General features: G+C 40.8%; 1 protein-coding gene across 5 annotated transcripts in view; it reads left to right on the top strand.

Moving 5' to 3' along the window:
* The first annotated feature begins 297 nt into the window (after window positions 1-297).
* Window positions 298-18613, top strand: part of LSG1 (large 60S subunit nuclear export GTPase 1) — a 31509-nt gene continuing 13193 nt past the window's right edge. For 3 of the 5 annotated variants that reach the window (XR_002823605.1, XM_023728720.1, XM_023728721.1), the window contains exons 1-10: window positions 299-441; window positions 2002-2128; window positions 5241-5361; window positions 5542-5628; window positions 6159-6245; window positions 9359-9419; window positions 10647-10823; window positions 13215-13628; window positions 15880-15981; window positions 16122-16265. Coding sequence is in view for 4 of the 5 variants with exons in the window: in XM_023728720.1 (XP_023584488.1) it covers window positions 343-441; window positions 2002-2128; window positions 5241-5361; window positions 5542-5628; window positions 6159-6245; window positions 9359-9419; window positions 10647-10823; window positions 13215-13628; window positions 15880-15981; window positions 16122-16265 (1419 nt within the window). In the remaining variant the exon portion in view is untranslated. Of the gene's footprint in view, window positions 442-2001; window positions 2129-5240; window positions 5362-5541; window positions 5629-6154; window positions 6246-9358; window positions 9420-10646; window positions 10824-13214; window positions 13629-15879; window positions 15982-16121; window positions 16266-18613 lie in introns of all 5 variants that reach the window. The other 2 variants (XM_023728718.1, XM_023728719.1) reach the window with 2 other exon arrangements.

The following is an 18613-nucleotide window of genomic DNA, read 5'->3' as shown; positions in this document are numbered from 1 at the left end:
TTTTATTCTGGGTGTCTCAGTTCCTCGCCGGAAATTAAAGATCAGGGCACAAATCTGGACGATACCATTCTTTGACTCGAGTACTGTATCCAAATTTGAGACATTTGTAGGGACGTTTATAGTAAATTAAGCCCCCAGAACCATTTTTACATTTATATTATATAATACTGTCAAAACCTGAGTACATAAAGTGGGATTTGGGGCAAGTTATTTCGTTTTCCTCTCTCCACTTCGGTCCTTCACTACTTAGGCTCGTTTGTACATCACTTCCGGGAATCCGGCGCTGGATTACGGAAGACGCACGCGCTCGTCAGAGAAGGCTTGTCCGAGTGCTCTGTTGTTATGGGCCGGAGGAAAGCGACGGGTGGTGGGTCCCTCGGCCGGACCCTTATCCGCCGTAAGAATCTGCAGAGCCGTAGCCAGCGTCACACCGACTCCTGGGTAAGACAGTCCCTGTCTTGTTTCTTATCCTTTTTGTCTAGTTACGAGATCCCGAGCTGCGAAGTTTGGGGTCAGAGATCACCGGGAAGTTTTCCAGAGGAGGTGACGCCAAGCTGGGTATCGAAGGATAGGTAGGGGTTTCTGCCATATAGAAGCAGATGCGCGTTCCAGCAAGGCACAGAGCACAGGTAGAGGCGTGGAAGGGCTGGGGTGAGATCATGAAGAGGCTTGATTGCCGAGGTGGTACTTTTGGTCTCTGCCTTGTAGGCCATGGGCGCTCCTAGAAGTTTCTGAGCAGCAAAGAGACAAAATTATCTTTCGTATTAATTTGCTCAAAGAATTGACCTTCCAACAGCAACTGGTTGGTGCCAGAAATACAAGATAACTCAAGATTCCCTGCTTTACCCTTATTATTCCCGTAGTGGTTTGGCTCAATGATGAATCCTTCATGTATAGAAATGTGGCTGGACCAGTTCATTTTCCCTTGGCCTGTGAAAGGTCATAGTTGTAGGATCCTTGAAAAATGAGTGGTTTGACTTGGACTTGTGATTCCAGTGGTTATTTTTCCCCTTCATTCCCCCAGGTGGGTGAGAACTCACTGTGTTCTCAGTAGGATCCTGTGCTGAAGCCCAGATATCCCTGGTGCTAACTACACATGTGTATATAATTGTGCATGTCTTGCTGTCATATCATCTGCAGAGTAGCAGCGTACGGGGTCATCAATATTCATCAGGTCAGAGTTACTCTGGGTATTAGATTACTGGTCATTTTAATTGATTCTGAAGTAACCTGTTATTAACATAGCCTTTAGGAGGTACCAGGAAGACTGAATATGCATTCCATTCCTTATTCTGGTTTTTGCTGATTCTGTGATCCACTAACTTTTTGATCTACAGTTTTTTCATGTGCTTGGTGGGGGTTGTTTATATCTGTAGTAAGCATATAGATTAGGGTGGTGTTTATCAAGCTGTGGATTGTATCTGGAAAATCAATTTGTAGATAGCAACTAGCATTTTTTAATCCAACAGGATAAAATTAAAAGAAAAAAAGGCAAAAAACAGTGTATTACATGTAATAAGGTAAGTTTTGTTTCAGGATTCTTTTTTTTTTTCCTCCTTTTTACTCTACAAGTGGTACACTAATGTTTCTATCATTGTGTAAACTGTATGCTTACTGTGGGTCTCCATCCAAAAACTTTAACTAATGCTGACTCTTGGTAGTCAGGCAGTCTGGATTCAAATTCTACCTCTATCACTTATTAGTTTGTGACTATAGACAAGTTATTTTATCTATTTAAGCCTCAATTTTCTCATTAGTAAAAAGAGATATAATAAAATTCACTTCAAAAGAATTTGAAAGTGAAATGAGATAATGAATTAACGAGGTAATGAACTTGCTTACCTAGCATGAGGTAAGCAAGTGCTCATCTACTTTTATTAGTACAGACTCTAAAAGGCTGACATCACCTTATCATTTAATAGTTACATGGAAGTTTGTAGCTTGTTGGGTGTCAAGAGCGAAAGAGAGCAGCTGTATTTATTACTTGCGTTTAATTCATAGGTGCACACAGCTGAACTCAGTGATGGCTATGATTGGGGTCGTCTTAATCTTCAATCAGTGACTGAACAAAGCTCCCTTGATGACTTCCTTGCAACTGCAGAACTTGCAGGAACAGAGTTTGTGGCTGGTAAGTTGTCTGCTGCTGAGTGCATATACATTTCCATCTTTGCTGAATAGATAACAAACAAGTCTACTTGGAAGTGTTTTGAGGACCCTACTGAACTCATAAATGGCTTGTCATTAACCCAAAGACAATTGTCCTAGAAGCAGTACGGGAAGGTCCAGTCATAGTTTTAAAATTAACCTCCAGAAGCACTTCAGATTATTACTGCATCATATCAAGTTCAAGAAACTCACTCCATCATCGAAAAAAGATTGGTCAGTATTATGATGGACAGTACCAGCATTCTCCAGAAAATGTTTCCTTATACCATTGTTAAAGACAGACTCCTGAGCTACCTACTGTTACTTAGGCGATCAGGATTATATTTGAAGCACTAATCAACATATTGGAGCCCTGGTAGTACAGTGGTTAAGAGCTTGGCTGCAAACCAAAAGGTCAGCAGTTCGAATCCACCAGCCGCTGTTTGGAAACCCTGTGGAGCAGTTCTACTCTGTCCTATAGGATCACTGAGTTGGAATCGACTCGATGGCAGAGGGTTTAAATCAACATATTACGGGGATTTTTCTATGCATATAATTTGCTTTAGTCACTGCTGTCCGTTGTCTTTTTGTATTTGTCTTCTAAGCTCTTTAAACAGTACCTGGCACACAGATAGCATTATAGGCTATTATTATTATTATACTGTTCTTGTCATTGTTATAAATGTTTATTACATTATTTAGCAAAGCATTCATTTGTTCAAAATGTTTTCATTGAACACCAACTAATCTCAGGCAAAAACCCAGTTACTGTCAAGTTGATTCTAACTCGTGGCGACCCCATGTGTGTCAGAGTAAAACTATGCTCCATAGGGTTTTCATTGGCTGATTTTTCAGAAGTGGGTTGCCAGACTTTTCTTCCAAGGTGTCTCTGGGTGGACTCGAATCTCCAACCTTTTAGTTAGTAGCTGAACGGGTTAGCCGTTTGCGTCACCCAAAGACTTCACTCTTGAACATTGGATTGGATATTAGAAGTATGGTGATGAATAAGACAGTTTCTATAATATTTTGTTTTAGGTGCCATGAAAGAAATCTGTAGCGTACAATGGGGTCATAAAGGATGGAGTTAGCATTCATTTCTGTGTAAAGAAAGACTAGGACCAGTTAGGAAAGACTTCACAGAGGCTACCACTCTGGGACTGAGTTTTAAAAGATAAGTAGAGGTTGGAAGGGCAAGTAAGCTTGTACAGGACACGACAAATAGGCCAGCAGAGGACCTAACCCCAGATGTCAAGAAGCAGCAGCCTTGTTCAGAGAATGCCTGGAAGTTTGGCCTCACTGGTGCTTAAGGTACAAGGGTGAACCAGTTGCTGTGGAATCGGTTCTGACTAAAGGCAACCCTGTGCGTGTCAGATAGAACTGGGCGCCACAGGTTTTTCAGTAGCTGATTTTTCAGAAGTAGATTACCAGGCCTTTCTTCCAAGGTGCCACTGGGTGGATTTGAACCTCCAGCCTTTCGAGTAGGGGAGAGGAACAGGTAGTGACTGCTAATGGGTATGAGACTTCTTTTTGGAGTAATGATATGTTTTAAAGTTGCTTGTGGTGATGGCTGCACAACTTTGTGAGTATACTGAAAACCAGTGAATTCTATGCTTTAATTGGGCGAATTGTACGGTATATAGTTTATGTCTCAATAATGCTGTTTAGAAGACGTCAGTAATCTGCCAGAGCAGGTTTAGTAGACTGGTGGAGCCACGATTGTAGGAAGTTAAATAGGGAGAGGGAGGTGAGGACATCGAGTCGGTGGGCATGTTGTGTCTTTTGAGATATGTGAGTGTAGCAGGGCAAGAGAGAGAAGGGGTGTGTGTGTGTGTGTGTGTGTGTGTACACAGAAGGAGGATCAAGGTTAGTATTAGCATTTTCAGAGGTTTGGGAGAAGGGGTGTGTGTGTGTGTACACTGAAGGAGGATCAAGGTTAGTATTAGCATGTTCATAGGTTTGGTAGAAGGTGTGTGTAGACAGGAGGAGGATCAGGGTTAGTATTAACATGTTCGTTGGTTAGGGTGAGAGCCAGTACAGAGGGAGAGGTTGAAAATACAACACGTGGTGTGGCAGTAGCTATTAAAAACGTAAAGGGCATATCCTGTGAACCCAGCATTTCCCCTTCGCAGTATCTACCCTAGAGCAGTGGTTCTCAGACTTGAGTGAGCTTGAGAATTACCTGGAGAATGTGTTAATATGTGGACTGCTGCATCCCTCCTGCAGAGATTCTGATTCAGTAACTCTGAGATGGAGCCTGGGAATTTGCATTTCTAACAAGTTCCCAGATGCTCCTGCTGTTTTTGCCCCGGAGGGACACCCGTGTGCTCAGGAACGTACACCAGAATCGTGCATACAGCACGGTTTTACACAGAAAAGCTTGAAAACAACCTACATGTTCAAAAGATGGAAAATGGCGAATTTAACTGCGTTATAGACGCACAGTGAGATGATACGCTGCAGTTAAAAAGAATGAGAATGAGGTAGATCTCTGTGGACTGATGTGAAGGATCTCCAAGACCTTTTACCAAATAAAAAGACCAAGTTGCACAATGGTGCTTCTAGAATGGTATCGTTTGCATTAGAAAAAATCTCACTAATCCATATACCATAAAACCTGCAAAAGCCGGAACCTGTGTAAGGCAGCCTGTCAGAGAAGAAAACGCAAATGTTTTACACTAAAACAACCCATAGAAAAGTGGTAAGACCGCACCCCATCAAAGGCGGAAACTTGCAAGACCGAGAAAAACAGGGCAGTCCCGTCAAGTTCCCGCTCTCACAGGTTTCACTGTATGTGAACATGACTGTTAGCAAAAAGACGTGGAAGGCCGCCCGCTTGGATAATAAGCTCAAGGGAGGGAACTAGAATTCTTTCTTTTCTCCTTTTTCGGAGGGGAGGGGTGGTGAGGGGAACGAGAGGATGGAAAACTTCATTTGCAAATTATAATTTATGCAAAATGAGAAGAATCTAAATCAGGAGAGCTTAAATACTGTTTTAGGCTCTTATACTTAGTTTTTCAAGTTTATCAAAATGACCAACATTCGGTATCTGTTTTGCCTCTTAAGTAATCTTGCCTTTTTTTTTTTCCTACAAACAGAAAAGCTTAATATTAAGTTCGTGCCTCGTGAGGCTAGGACTGGACTGCTGTCTTTTGAGGAGAGCCAGAGAATTAAGAAACTCCAGGAAGAAAACAAAGAGTTCTTGTGCATACCAAGGAGGTGAGCCGTAGAAGAATTTAGAATATTACAAGCATAACAAGGCCGCTGAGTATAAAATTTTTAAGTTGGTGTTTCCTTTTTGCCTGCTTCATCTCCTCAGCTGCCAGTGTTAAATATGAATCCCCTGTTTTATTTTGGTAACCCATATGTGGAATTTTTTCCCCTCTACTATCGTTTCAGACCAAACTGGGACAAACAAACTAGTCCCGAAGAACTCAAACAGGCAGAGAGAGAGAACTTTCTGGAATGGAGGCGCCAGCTTGTCCGGTGAGTGTTGAACTATATGACGATTTGCCTTGAAATCCTGTGCGCGGGCATTTCAGTGTGTTTGCCATCTGCGTTTTGAAATCTGTGTTCTTTTAAAAGGGAAATGGTAGCTTTTTATAAGTGCAGATTGGCTTGTGGGTGCATGTGCATACTTGCACAGAGGCGGCGAGTTGGTTACTCTCTTCAGTTCTGGCCTTTTTCCTTTCATTCCCTTCTCCGGCTCCTCGCATCCTGGAGTTGGTCACTGCTCTCCTGACGGTTCTTCTGGGGAGAAGTGTGGGAGAGAAATGGGACTTTGTGTGACAGATAAACTCCAGGGCTTCAGTAGCTTAGGAGAAAGTTTGAATGAATTTGGTGTATTGTGGTATGAAATAAATTTTATTTTCATGTTAACTCACCAGAAGGTATATAAAAATAACTTGTCAGTTAATATTCGTGTACTTTTTAATGCAATGAATGTGAGCATTTGTCCTGTTTGAAACCTTCTGTTATAATCTGGTAAAGGTATAAACTTTCCATTCTAAAGCCAGGCTGGAAGAGGAACAGAAGCTCATACTGACTCCGTTTGAAAGAAATTTGGACTTTTGGCGCCAGCTCTGGAGGGTCATTGAGAGAAGGTATGTTAACATTTTCTTTTTGTGTCGTGAGAACATTGTAGTTATGTTATATTATATTTGGGTGTTAATATATGCTTATAGGCCCACGTTTTGGGGGAATAATTGAGCTGTGCAAAAGGCCATTGAGAATTATTATAGAACCAAATATAGTACTGTATTTCTTTTTTAGGAGCCCTGGTGTCACAATGGTAAAGCACTCAGCTGCTAACCGTAAGGTCAGCAGTTCAAACCCACCAGCAGTGCTGCAGGAGAAAAGACCTGGCAATATGCTTCCATAAAAATTACAGCCTAGGAAATCCTATGGGGCAGCTCTGCTCTGTCCTTAGGGATGCTGTGAGTTAGAACTGACTCAACAGCAAACTACAATTTCTTTTTTAAATGTAGTTTTTTTTTGTAATTAGACAGTCATTGATAAGTGTGTGAAAACGGTGAACATTTTCTGTAGGATGAGTTCTGAAGCACATATACTTATTTCATCAAATGTATATTGAGTTCTCACTGGTAATGTGGGAAATTGGTATGAAAAAGGGAAGTTCCTACCTGCCAAGAGCACGTAAGTTACGGGCAAGGCGGATAGCAACGTTCAGTTCAGCAGATTTTCACGGAGTTCAGCTCAGGGCCACGCACAGCGCTGGTACCAGAGGCACACGGATGCGCGAGGTGCAGTCCTCGCGGTCGGGGAACTCGATGTCTGGTACAGTGCATAGCAGAGGATGATTCCTGCTGGGTTGGGAGTAGAAAGGCAGCGTGCCGCATGTCATGGCAGAGGAAGGAGCAGTGTGATAAGGACTGAGGGGAATCAAGGGGCGTTTTTTTTTTTTTTTTTAAATTGGACTTTGAGAGGAAGAGAGTGATTTGGACAGATTGAGAATGGGAGATTTTGTCTGTTTCCCGCATGTAATTCTAATGAGAATCTCTGATTGTTAGAAGAGTGTTATTGTTGGATCAGCATTCTCTACTCAGACTTTCCCCCCAAATACCCCTTACTTGAGTCCCATGCCTCACCCTTGCCTTCAGAGCTGTCTGATACTCCTAATCCTGAGTCTTCTGGCTCATTCTGGGGTATGAATGGGCTTGCTTCTCTTGGTATCCCCCTCTGCAAATACTTGGTATTCAGCTTCTTGATTCTGCTGAGTCTTCCATCTGATTTCCATCTTTCAAAAGTGGGTTCACATTTCTTATTTGCTGCTGTTTTCCCTTTCTCTTTGTCCTAATGGGTTTCAGCCTTTACTTTCATTTTAGTAGGTTTTAAGAAGGAGCAGAGGTAACCTATGTGTTCAGTCTTCCATGTTTAACAGGAAGGCCCTTTGCACATTTTTTCTGCCCCTGTATAGGCGTTGGTTTCATCAGAGTGAGCATGTACTTGTTGAAAGCTCCAGCTTCTGTTGGATTGTAGTATTTACCCACTCCGTTATTTGTGTTATGTGATATTTCCCCCTTTTACGACTGAATATGTTTGTTATTCAAGGAATATTGTTTATATTGCATGGAAGTGAATCTAAGTCACATAGAAATGTTATTAATGAAGTGATGACTGCCACATCTTTTAACAGAAATATTTATTGATGTCTTCTCTATAGCAGATGTCTACTGTTTGGTAACAGGCTAACTAAGCCATCTGCTTCTTTAATTTCAATGGGAGTTATCAGAAAAGATTTCATGTGTAACACGTCATTGAAATGCAGGAAACGGCCAAGGCACTGAAGCCAGAACGCTGTATTCTAGGAAGATAAGGCACTTCCATTGTATTGCACAAACCCTTCCTGGTACACAGTTGGCACTTTGCACTGCATCCTAATTCAGCACATGCAGCAAGCAAGCTGTTTTGCAATGTCTTTTCTTACTGGTGTTTGTTTCTAAGTTAACTCTCTCTACATGTTGGCTAGGCAGGTATAATGTCTGAACCTTGTGGCTTTGATTTATTATTATTAGACTTTCTCTGCATTTACTGTTGAATCTTCACAGGTTGAAAGTGGCAAATATCACTTTAAAGAAGGAAATATTGGGGCCCACTTAATTAGAGGACTTAAAAAAAGTTAGCAAGTCTGTGAGTTCCTTTGAATTACAAGATCATGCTGAAAATTTAACTATTCTGAAAAGAAAATACACTTTAATTGGCAAAAGCCCTGATTTAAGGCATCTCCTTGGTGTTTAGCATAGTTGCAGTGTTACCCCAGAAAAAGCTGGTTCACCAAGTGTGAGTTTTTGGAAGATGCTGCTGTTAGGCAGTAGTACTTCTGCATCTTATTTCCTTCCAGTGTTAGTCACAGCTGGCCCTCCTGACACCTTCCCTAGCCTTCCCAGAGGCTGGAGGAAGGGAAGTGGAATCTTTACTCTGCCTGCCATGCTGGGCTGCTACTGTGTCCCAGCACATTTGTGGGGGATTTCAGGAGCTTGCCATCAGCTGCAGAAAATTTTATTGTAACATCTTAGATATGATGGAAGAAGTTGCACTCGTCATTCCTACATCAGTATGGCAGCTTAAGCTGATATTTTACTGTTTCGTATTTTTGCCATTTAAACACATTATTGAAAACACGGATGATGGTTTGCTAGGTGTATGCTTTCTCCTTCGTCAGCCCTGGGTTTAAGTAAGATAAAGACTTCCATAGTAGCAGCTGCAAACAGCTTGTTAAGCAAACAAAACAAAAAGCAGTTAAGTTTTCTTCTGAGGTCTTAACAAGAGTATAGATTAGAGACTGAATATTCAGTAGACCTTCCCTTGGATTGCCGTGTTTGGAATACTTTTTATCTCACCAGGAGAATTTAATAGAAGTTCCAGCAAGGAAATGTCATCTGAGCCCCTCTAGGCCATGGTAGAGCAGTAGGAGGTCAAGATTAAGAGCATGGCCTCTGGTCCGTGCTGCCTAGACTCACTTCCAGATCTATCGCTTACTAGCTGATGGGCAAGTTTCTTAGCTATTCTGAGTCTCAGTTTCCATATATAAACTGGGGATAATTGTACCTTAAAAAGTGAACATATGGAAAGTACGTAATACATGGAGTGTTTGCCACTACTGCTGTCAGTATATGGTCAGCCCCTTTCACTTTGACTACAGAAAGTCCAGTGGTTGATCCTGAGCTTTCTTTTACTATCTCACATTGTTTTTCAGTGATATTGTGGTCCAGATAGTAGATGCTCGAAACCCACTCCTGTTTAGATGTGAGGATTTGGTAAGTAAAGTTTGTCAAGATCCACAATTAAGTCCTTTGAGCAGAAGTGAGAGGACGACATCACTCACAGAAGTAACTCCAGGCAGCGTTCTGCCCTGTTCTCTGGCTCTGTTTAATTAGGCCCCGCTCTCCTCCCGGCGTCGGGAGCTTGCATAATGCCACTGTTTAGACAGATGTTTGCTCTCCTCAGACAGTTGTTTCTGTCTGCAGGAGGCTTAAACACTCACATGAATTTTCTGACTTAGTTTAGAAGCCACATTGCTAGGAGATATTTGCCGATGTTTCCCATTTTTCAAGAGACACCAATTGAAATAGCCTTTTACTTGTTTTAGCATGTTCCTAGTCACTTCGCTTTTTATCCATCCCGTTTAGTTCTCTTCGCACACCTCAGTTACTACTACTCATAGTGCTTTACAAGTCAACTAAGTAAAACACCAAAGGGAGCCATAACTAAGGTGTGAGAATCCCATGAGATAATGTAATACATACTTTGAGTTAATAAAACACTGTGCACGGTGTACCCTGTGGGACAGTTCTGCTCTGTCCTATAGGGTTGCTGTGAGTCAGAATTGACTTGACGGCAACGAGTTTGGGTGTGGGTTTTGTACACATGTGAAGTGTCATATTTCTGTTTGAGGACCACAGTAGTAGTAATACAAATTATTTTTAAATCCACTGGTGAATGACTGAAATTTTAATAGCGAGACTGATGAGGTCAGCTTTTATATCTCTGCTTTTTAATGAAGAGCTGTAATTGGAAATTAATTTCAGTGACTGAGTCTTGTATTCCTTTTATGGTTCAGAAATGCTTTTTACATTTAAAGATGAGATTATTATCGGCTGTCCTCACTTGACAGAAAAATAGTCCCTGCTACCTATCATATCTCCTGGTTCTGCAGTTTTTTAACTTGCTTTGAAAGAAACAATTCAGCATTATTAAGAGAGTACACTATTTAAAGGAAGATGGACCTGTTACACTTCAGCAGGCAGGAAAGCATTTCTTTTTACACTTTCCAATTTCTTATGAGTATTTGTATGTGACCTAACTCCTTTTCAAAGCTTAATGAAAGGATTAATAGAATGTACCATGATTACAAACCTTTGAATTAGGAAATCATTTAAAACTGGGAGCAGTAAAAACTTTTAGTCAGAGCTGGAGATCTTCAATAAATTAGCCTAATTTTTAATTGCTTGAAGAGGCCTTTCTAATATCTTTGTCTTGCCTAGGAATGTTATGTGAAAGAACTAGATGACCATAAGGAGAATGTTCTTTTGATAAATAAGGCAGACTTGTTGACTGCAGAGCAGCGGAGTGCCTGGGCCTCCTACTTTGAAAAAGAAGACGTGAAGGTTATTTTCTGGTCAGCTTTGGCTGAAGCCATCCTGCTGAATGGCATCCCAAAGGTAACCTGGGGACTTTCTGGGTTTCCGGGAGGAGAATTTGGTTTCTGACTATTGTGCTTTGTGTTTTGTTTTTTCTAATTGGAGACTTGTGGGGATTAGCTTTTTTTTTTTTAAAGTGTTCTGGTAGGACAACCTGCAGAAAAGTGAGTCGTAAGATTACTTCCTCTGTGGTTGTTAAATAGTCTGACATCCCCGGTGCTGTGCCAGACACTGATATTAGCTATAATTTTTAACTTTTTTTTTTATCTGAGACAGGAAGTGGTATAGGAAATTTCATAATGACCTTGTAATTTCATTTAAGGGAAGTCAGAACAAAAGGATATAACTTCTTAGGACTTGATCAGAATCGCTTTCGGCTTTGTTTTGAAAGAAAAGTAACTCTAAATTAAGATATATCAAGTTATTTTCTGTATTTTTAACCAGACTTTACAAAAACAGGAGTTTATTTTAATTTCTAATTTAAAATGTGATAACTCACTATGAAAAAAAATCAGCGATAGACTCTTCAAACTGGAAGAGACCTTAGAAGCAGTTTTTTTTTTTCCTGTCCTTCTTTCTGTTTATCTCTGTTTGTCAAATTCTGTTGTCTGGGTGCTGGGTGCTGGGTGCTATGTAACACCCTCCCCTCCACAATCAGTGGGCCCTGACCTCTGCCTCTGAAGGATTCCTTCCTCCACCTCCCTGGCTAACGGTCATCTAGTTGCTCTGTGACTACTTTAAATGATAGGGCTCTGGAAACTCAGTGAACTCATTCTTTATATCTCTAAGTTTAGGAAGTACTTATAGATAAACAGCCAGTTAACATTTAAGGGCTCTTCCTCTGCCCCCCTTAGTTCTCTCTCTGCAGACTATACATTTTCTGCTCTCATATTTGTCATAGACGTGGTCAGTCTCTGGGTTGACAGTGTATGGTTTATGGAAGATACCTTTCTTTCTTTTGAAAAGCTAGCCACCATTTGCTCCTCTCAGGTCTCCTGGAGTCTCTACTTGTCGCCGTGATTTCTAGAAAAAACATCAGCTGAGGTTGTGACATACCTATAATCACATCTATAATTTGGGTATCACATCTGAACTTCCTTTAAAATATTTTAAAGCTTCCTTGTTTTCTTGCCTGAAGGTTTAATTTTTCCTCTACAGTTGTTCAACCCTTTCTTATTTTAAAAAATGTAACTTTTTTTTTTTTAGTAGAGTGCCTCTGCTTTCTCCTGGCCATCTATTAAATTGCATTGTGTTCCCCGGGAGAATTGACCTTTCTCTCTTTATTTTTAGCATAGCTACTGCAAACTCCTTTTGTTAACTTTAACATTATTCCTGAGCCTGCTTGTAAGCCTTAGTTTTTCTAATATGAATGCATGTTCAGTTCACATTCTTGTTTTTATGCGTTTTTTGTATTTTAAAATCTGATGCAAGCGGAGCTCATAAGGAACACTGATTTCTTTACATTCGTTGGTCATTTATCATAAAAATTATTTCCCATTTTATGGTTCTATTATAAGCCATGTGTGTTTTTTGAGTTGCCAGGCATCATCATGAAACCATACCTATTTGTCCTCACGTTTTGTGTTATGTTCACTTTCCTAAAATTGAGGGTGACTGTTTGGCTGAGTTCATTGTGTCCTCCTCTTACTCATTCTAACCCTGAAGTGTTTGGAAGTAATGCAGTGTTTGGGTTGTTTCCAAATCCCAACCTATTCACTTCTATTGGTGGAGACTGAGAAGAATTAGCACACACATGAATAGTGGGTGGCTTTAACCTTTCTCTTCCCTAAGGGCTCTTTAATTGGGAAACAGTGTCCACGTGTGGAGTTGAGTTTTGTTGCTCTTACATTTCACACAGGAAGCTGTGTTTCTGTGATGCTTCATTTGTTAGAGGCAGTTACCAAAGATGAGCAATTTCCTTTAAACTTGCAAAATGCAAATGTAAATTTAAGTCAAATGACAAAGCGTTCCCTTCCTGCTTTGTGAAGAGAGGAGAATGTTAAATGTTTTATTGTTGATGAGAAATGCTTTGTTTTATTCCACACCTCATCCTAAAATAATGGACTGCCAAAGAATTCAGCTTCACCTGGAATTTTCGTCTTGTTTTCTTTAAAGACTCGTTTTAAATTGCAAAAACAATACAATATTCCAATAATACAGAAATATATAAAGAGTGAAAGTCCACCCCTCATCCCATCCCCAGAGGTCACAGCTGTTGACAGCTGGGTGTGAATCCTGGCACTGAAAGGCTTCCTACCATCTTCTCCCTGTATTCACCTTTTCCACTCTCCTTCATAACTTTTTTGTCCTCTCTTCACCCTACATATTCAACTCATGGAGTGTTTTCACTAGAGTGGAAAGTACAGTTGTTATTACACATCTGAACTTTTGTGATTTCTCTTATCTCATTAGAAGCAAGTAAATAGAGGTGCTGGAGAAACCAACACAGCTGAGTCTGAAAACTCTGATTTCGATGAGGCTGGAATTCCATACGATGAGACTGAACGTCTCCCAGGCAGGGGTTCTCCCTCACTTAGTGAAGGTGCCTCCAGTGATGAAGACGACAGTGAGTATGAGGACTGTCAGGAGGAGGAGGAAGAAGACTGGCAGACATGTTCGGAAGAAGACAGCAACTTTGAAGAGTCCCGTGGCCAGGACTGGAAGAAAAGCTGTACTGTGGATTCTGATACTCAGGACAGGAGAACCCCACAGAAGAGGCAGACACACAATTTTAGCCATCTAGTATCGAAACAGGAATTACTGGAGATCTTTAAGCAGCTACACACTGGGAAGACGGTGAAAGATGGACAACTTACTGTTGGACTGGTAAGACAGAATATGTCATAAAATTATTGCCACGGTGACAGTCTTCGTTCCCCATTGTTTAGCAGCTACACTGTGACCCCAGAGACCACTTGGGTTTCTGGCATCATAAACCAAAAACCCAAACCCATTGCCATCAAGTCGATTCTGACTCATAGCAACCCTATAGGACAGAGTAGAAATGCCCCATAGGGTTTCCAAGGAGCAGCTGGTGGATTCAAATTGCCGACCTTTTGGTTAGCAGGTGAGCTTTTAACCACTGTGCCACCAGAGGGAACATTATTGCTCTCTTGTTGCCCAGTGGCATTGTGGGAGTAGGCAGTGTGACATTCACAGCCCAATCAAAGGATGAACTTTCTCAAGGGTTATATTGATTACACTCCTGTTCATGTTAAATATCTTCACCAGGCTTCTTCCAATTCAGCATTCCCATCTTGCATATTACCAAGAGAGACTGGAATGAGGGAGCTTTTAATGTTACCTTCAGACTTCCAACCCAGTGTTCTTACCTTCTTTTGTAGGCTTCTGCTCCTCTGCCCCATATAGTCTCATCATCAACTATGTAGTCTAGCCACAACTTACTTCCTGGCCCACTATTTTCTTCTGTAGGCTTTTGGTATCCTGTGATCCTTTGTACCTGCCAGCTTATTCTCTAAATCCATATATGGGTGAATCCAACATCTTGGTCCCAGGTGCTTTAATTCCAGAAACACTATAGCATCGCTGTGAGTCGGGTTGGCTGGCAACGGGTTTTTTTTTTTGTTTTTAAGTAGGAAATAGGGGAAAGGCAATCATATCGCTAATGACATGTATCCTAATTCTAAGGTGGCTATAAAAGTGCTTCAAACCCCCAAGTGAATACAGCATGGTTCCAGATGGCTTCATCCTTAGCTAAAGAAATGTAAGATGTTCGAGAAGGTGTTTATTATAAAGATCTGCTATCTGAGAGGGAGCGGAGGAAAGGAGATCTTGGCAGGTTTAAAGTCTTCCAGCTCTGAAGTTACATGCCAAGTATAGCTCATGCTAATTCTTTTTGAGCTCCCCACCTCCTGCAATAAACCTACTCAGAGTGACTGTGTTGAGATTGACCTAGTGTACTGGTTAGAAGAGTGGTCTCTGGAGTCAGACAGACTTACATGGAATTCCCAGTCTGCAGTGAAACTAACTTACTCGCTCTCAACCTAGGGAAAGTTACTTTACTCCTCTGGATTTTAAGGCTTAATTTGGTAGATATTGCTGCTAGAAATTCCTTTTCCACATACATCAGAAAATCCAGCTACTGGACAAGTTAGTTTATTTCTTTCTCACATTTATGAGTGTGCTAGGCAGTCTCCCTCACTTTCTGAATTTCTTAACTCTGAAAAGTCTAAGTTAATTTTCTCATTCTGCAAACATTTATTGAGCACCTGCACATGCCAGGCATTCTGCTGGGCCCTAGCAGTATATCATCGGCAAGACAGACACAGAGCTTATGGCCTGCAGGGGAGGCAGACATCGAACGAGTAATTCCAAATGTGATGAGTGTAAAGAGGGGGGAGGTCTAGCACCTCACAGAAGTATATAATGTGGTAACCTGATTCAGGTGGGAATCAGGAGGGTGGCAGCAAAGCCCCACCACCACCACCAAACAGACAACATTTAAACACAGTTCACTATAAAGAGGATACAGAATTAGGGGGAGTACTTGAAGGGTATGAGACATACCCACAAATAACAATAACATGCCATGTGTTCAGGATATAAACACAAAGCATCCTGAGAATATTCCAGTTAACAGTTCTCTGAAATCTCTTTGGAGGAGGTTGTGCCTTGAAGTATAATGTGAGGTTTCGGCACGTGATAGAAAAGAAGGATGTTCCAGATAAACGACATGCAGCCATTTAAACAAAGCCCGAGAAATGTTAAAGTATTTCGGATTTATTGATCACATTGGGAGGAAAGGTGGCAGGGAGGGGGGAAGAATGGATATTGTCTCACCCTGAACCCAAGAATAATTAAAGAGCTTAGTAGCTTGTTAAGTCATTGTGCCATACTAATTTTTAGCCAGCAACATAGAAACTTGCTAATAAGTTGTTAAAAATTAAAACCAATTATATGTTATGATTATTAAAATATCTGTTTATCTGCAAACACAGAGCATCTGCTTCCATAGTGACCAGATGCTTGTGCTAGTATTGCTGCCATTTACTTAATGTCTTTGGATCTTTGATAGATGTACTGTTTGACTCTTCGTTAACTTCTGAGTCTCTTCTAGGTGGGGTACCCGAACGTTGGTAAGAGTTCAACAATCAACACCATCCTGGGCAACAAGAAAGTGTCTGTGTCTGCCACACCTGGTCACACCAAGCATTTTCAGGTATTTTTGCAGCCTTAGTCTCTATTTCCTTCTCAGCTCGTTCCTCCTGGGTATTTTCTGCAGTTCTTTGTCACTCATGTGCTGCTCTTCTTTCCCTGCATCTTCTGTATGCCTGCACAGACCTCTTCCTTGTCTTTCAGACTCTGTATGTGGAACCTGGCCTCTGCCTCTGTGACTGCCCAGGCCTGGTGATGCCATCCTTTGTCTCCACCAAGGCAGAGATGATTTGCAATGGAATCCTACCGATAGACCAGATGAGAGACCACGTCCCATCTGTGTCACTAATATCCTTTCTGCTTCAGAAAGAATGTGGTTGTTATGTGTCCATTAGGGCTTCAGGTTTGATTTGGACATTGCTTTGCAGCAGCATTTATTAGATTTGGGTCTGATACCTTCCAAATGGAGAAGCTAAAATACTAGTGATGCAAGTTTTCACGATGAGATAGCATCAGGACTTGAAAATTAGAACTTCATCTCCTGATTTCATCCGGGTGTAAAACTGGAAGAGCCCGGGCTTTGGATTCGCAGCCTGAATTTCCAGCCTACTTGATACTGTGACAGCACTATTGACTGTTTGACTTTGGAAAATTTGCTTAACCTTCCAGAGACTCTTTCTTAATAAAATGGGGATAATACCTACCTCACAGTTAATTATGAGGATTTAATAATTATAGCTAACGTTTCCTAAAGGAAACAGCTATATGCCAGCTACCTTTCTAAAGACTTAACAGATATTATGTAATTCTCAGAACCACCCATGAGGCAGATACTGCTGTTATTCTCATTTCTTTATACTTAAGGAAACTGAGGCACAGAGAAGTTAAGTAATTTGCCCGAGATCTCATAGCTAGGAAGTGGTAGATAAGGAGCTCCGCCACCTCTCAGCAGCATAAAGAGTTAGCCTATGGGAAGCATCTAGGATAGTGCCTGCTATGAAATAAGTACTCAAAGATAGGTCTGTTAAGACCTGTGCAGGTTCTGAGGTTATACCCTACTTCACAAGCTAACAAGGAGCCCTGGTGGCGCAGTGGTTAAGCACTGGGCTGCTAACCAAAAGGTCGGCTGTTCTGCTTCCATAAAGATTACCACCTTGGAAACCCTATGGGGCAGTTCTGCTGTGTCCTGTAAGGTCACTACGAGTCGGAATTGACTCAAAGGCAGTGAGTTTTACAAGCCAACAAGTTATTTCGTTACTGTTTCATGAATACTGGCAGAAGATGGGAGACTACATGAAACTGTGGCCGACTAATTTGATAGCTTGTACGTAGGGTGAAATTCCACATCCTTCACAGTTCTTGACAAGATCCTTAATGACTACATTTAGGGCCACGGCTTTTTGTTTTCCCCAGTTTCTATTTTTGTATGAGAAATAATAAGAATTACAAGCAGTCCCTGGGTTACGAATGTCCGACTTGCATACAACCCATAGTTACAAACCAACCCCCACAAAGCCTATTAAAAATCTGAGGTACATACAATAGTTCGTAGTAACAGACAGGTGCTACTTTGCACTGTGCATCAAAACATTATTAGTATTATTACTGTGTTATTACATTAAAGATGTTTTAGCGTATCTGGAAGTGTTTCTTTAATGTTTTCTATGCATAGAAAGGTACACTATATACTAAGACAAACATTTGACTAACATTAGCTATGAACCATACCTGTTCCGACTTAACGTACAAATTAAACTTAAAGACAGATTTAGGAACAGAAATCTTTTGTAATCAGGGGACTGCCTGTACTTTATCCAGGATAAATAAAATGTGATATAGACATATGTATAAATGGGATACTGTCGGTTGTTAGATTTACCTGGGTGAATCTCAAAACATCATACATAGACAGCATGGCACTATTTTTGTAAACAGTGTTATCTCACAAAACAGTACAGTGTATCCATAGATACGCTGTGTGCCTGTGCACATTTGTATATAAAAATATGAAAAGTGGGCTAAAGGATACACCACTAAAACCATGCTTGCTCTGGGTGAGGGTAGGGGCTGGAATAATGTTTCAAAATTTTTTAATTTTTAATATAATTTTAATAGTCAAAATATTGTTATTCTTGATCATTGGAAACACAGGTGTCTTTCGTGCTTTTTTGTGTTTTTAAGTTTCTTGGTAAATTAATAAGCAAACATGTATTGAGCACTTGCATGCCAGGTGCTGGGTTAAGTACTGTGGAGAAGGCAGGCATAAGTCAGCCACAGATGCTGCCTCTAAGGAGCGTTCAGTCTGGGGGACACGAGGCATGTACATAGATAACTGATACAAGGTAGAACGCTGTAAGTGGCTTAAGAAAAAAGTACAGATAGATGCTGATGAGACCGGAAGGGAAAAGATAATCTGTCCTTGGATAGTTGTCGGGATTAGAAGTAAAGGCTGCCTCTGAGGTAGGGTCACATCACAGATTTATAGTTTACTTAGAATCTTACTTTTCAAGGTAAAAAACTGTTATTTTCAAGTTGTATTTCACAGATTATTTTGATTATTAAAAGGAGTCAACTGGAAGTGGTTATTGGTTCCTAAGACTTAGTTTAAAAGAAGCAGAGTCTTTTTAACTTAATGAATAATTACTCTTCCGATGGAAAAACTAATCATTAACTTTATATGGAAAGGGAAGAAGCCC

Source organism: Trichechus manatus, unplaced genomic scaffold (genome assembly GCF_000243295.1).
Source record: "Trichechus manatus latirostris isolate Lorelei unplaced genomic scaffold, TriManLat1.0 scaffold00026, whole genome shotgun sequence".
Lineage (NCBI taxonomy): Eukaryota > Metazoa > Chordata > Mammalia > Sirenia > Trichechidae > Trichechus > Trichechus manatus.
Note: the sequence above shows the minus strand (reverse complement) of the source record. Positions and strands in the feature narration are given on the sequence as shown.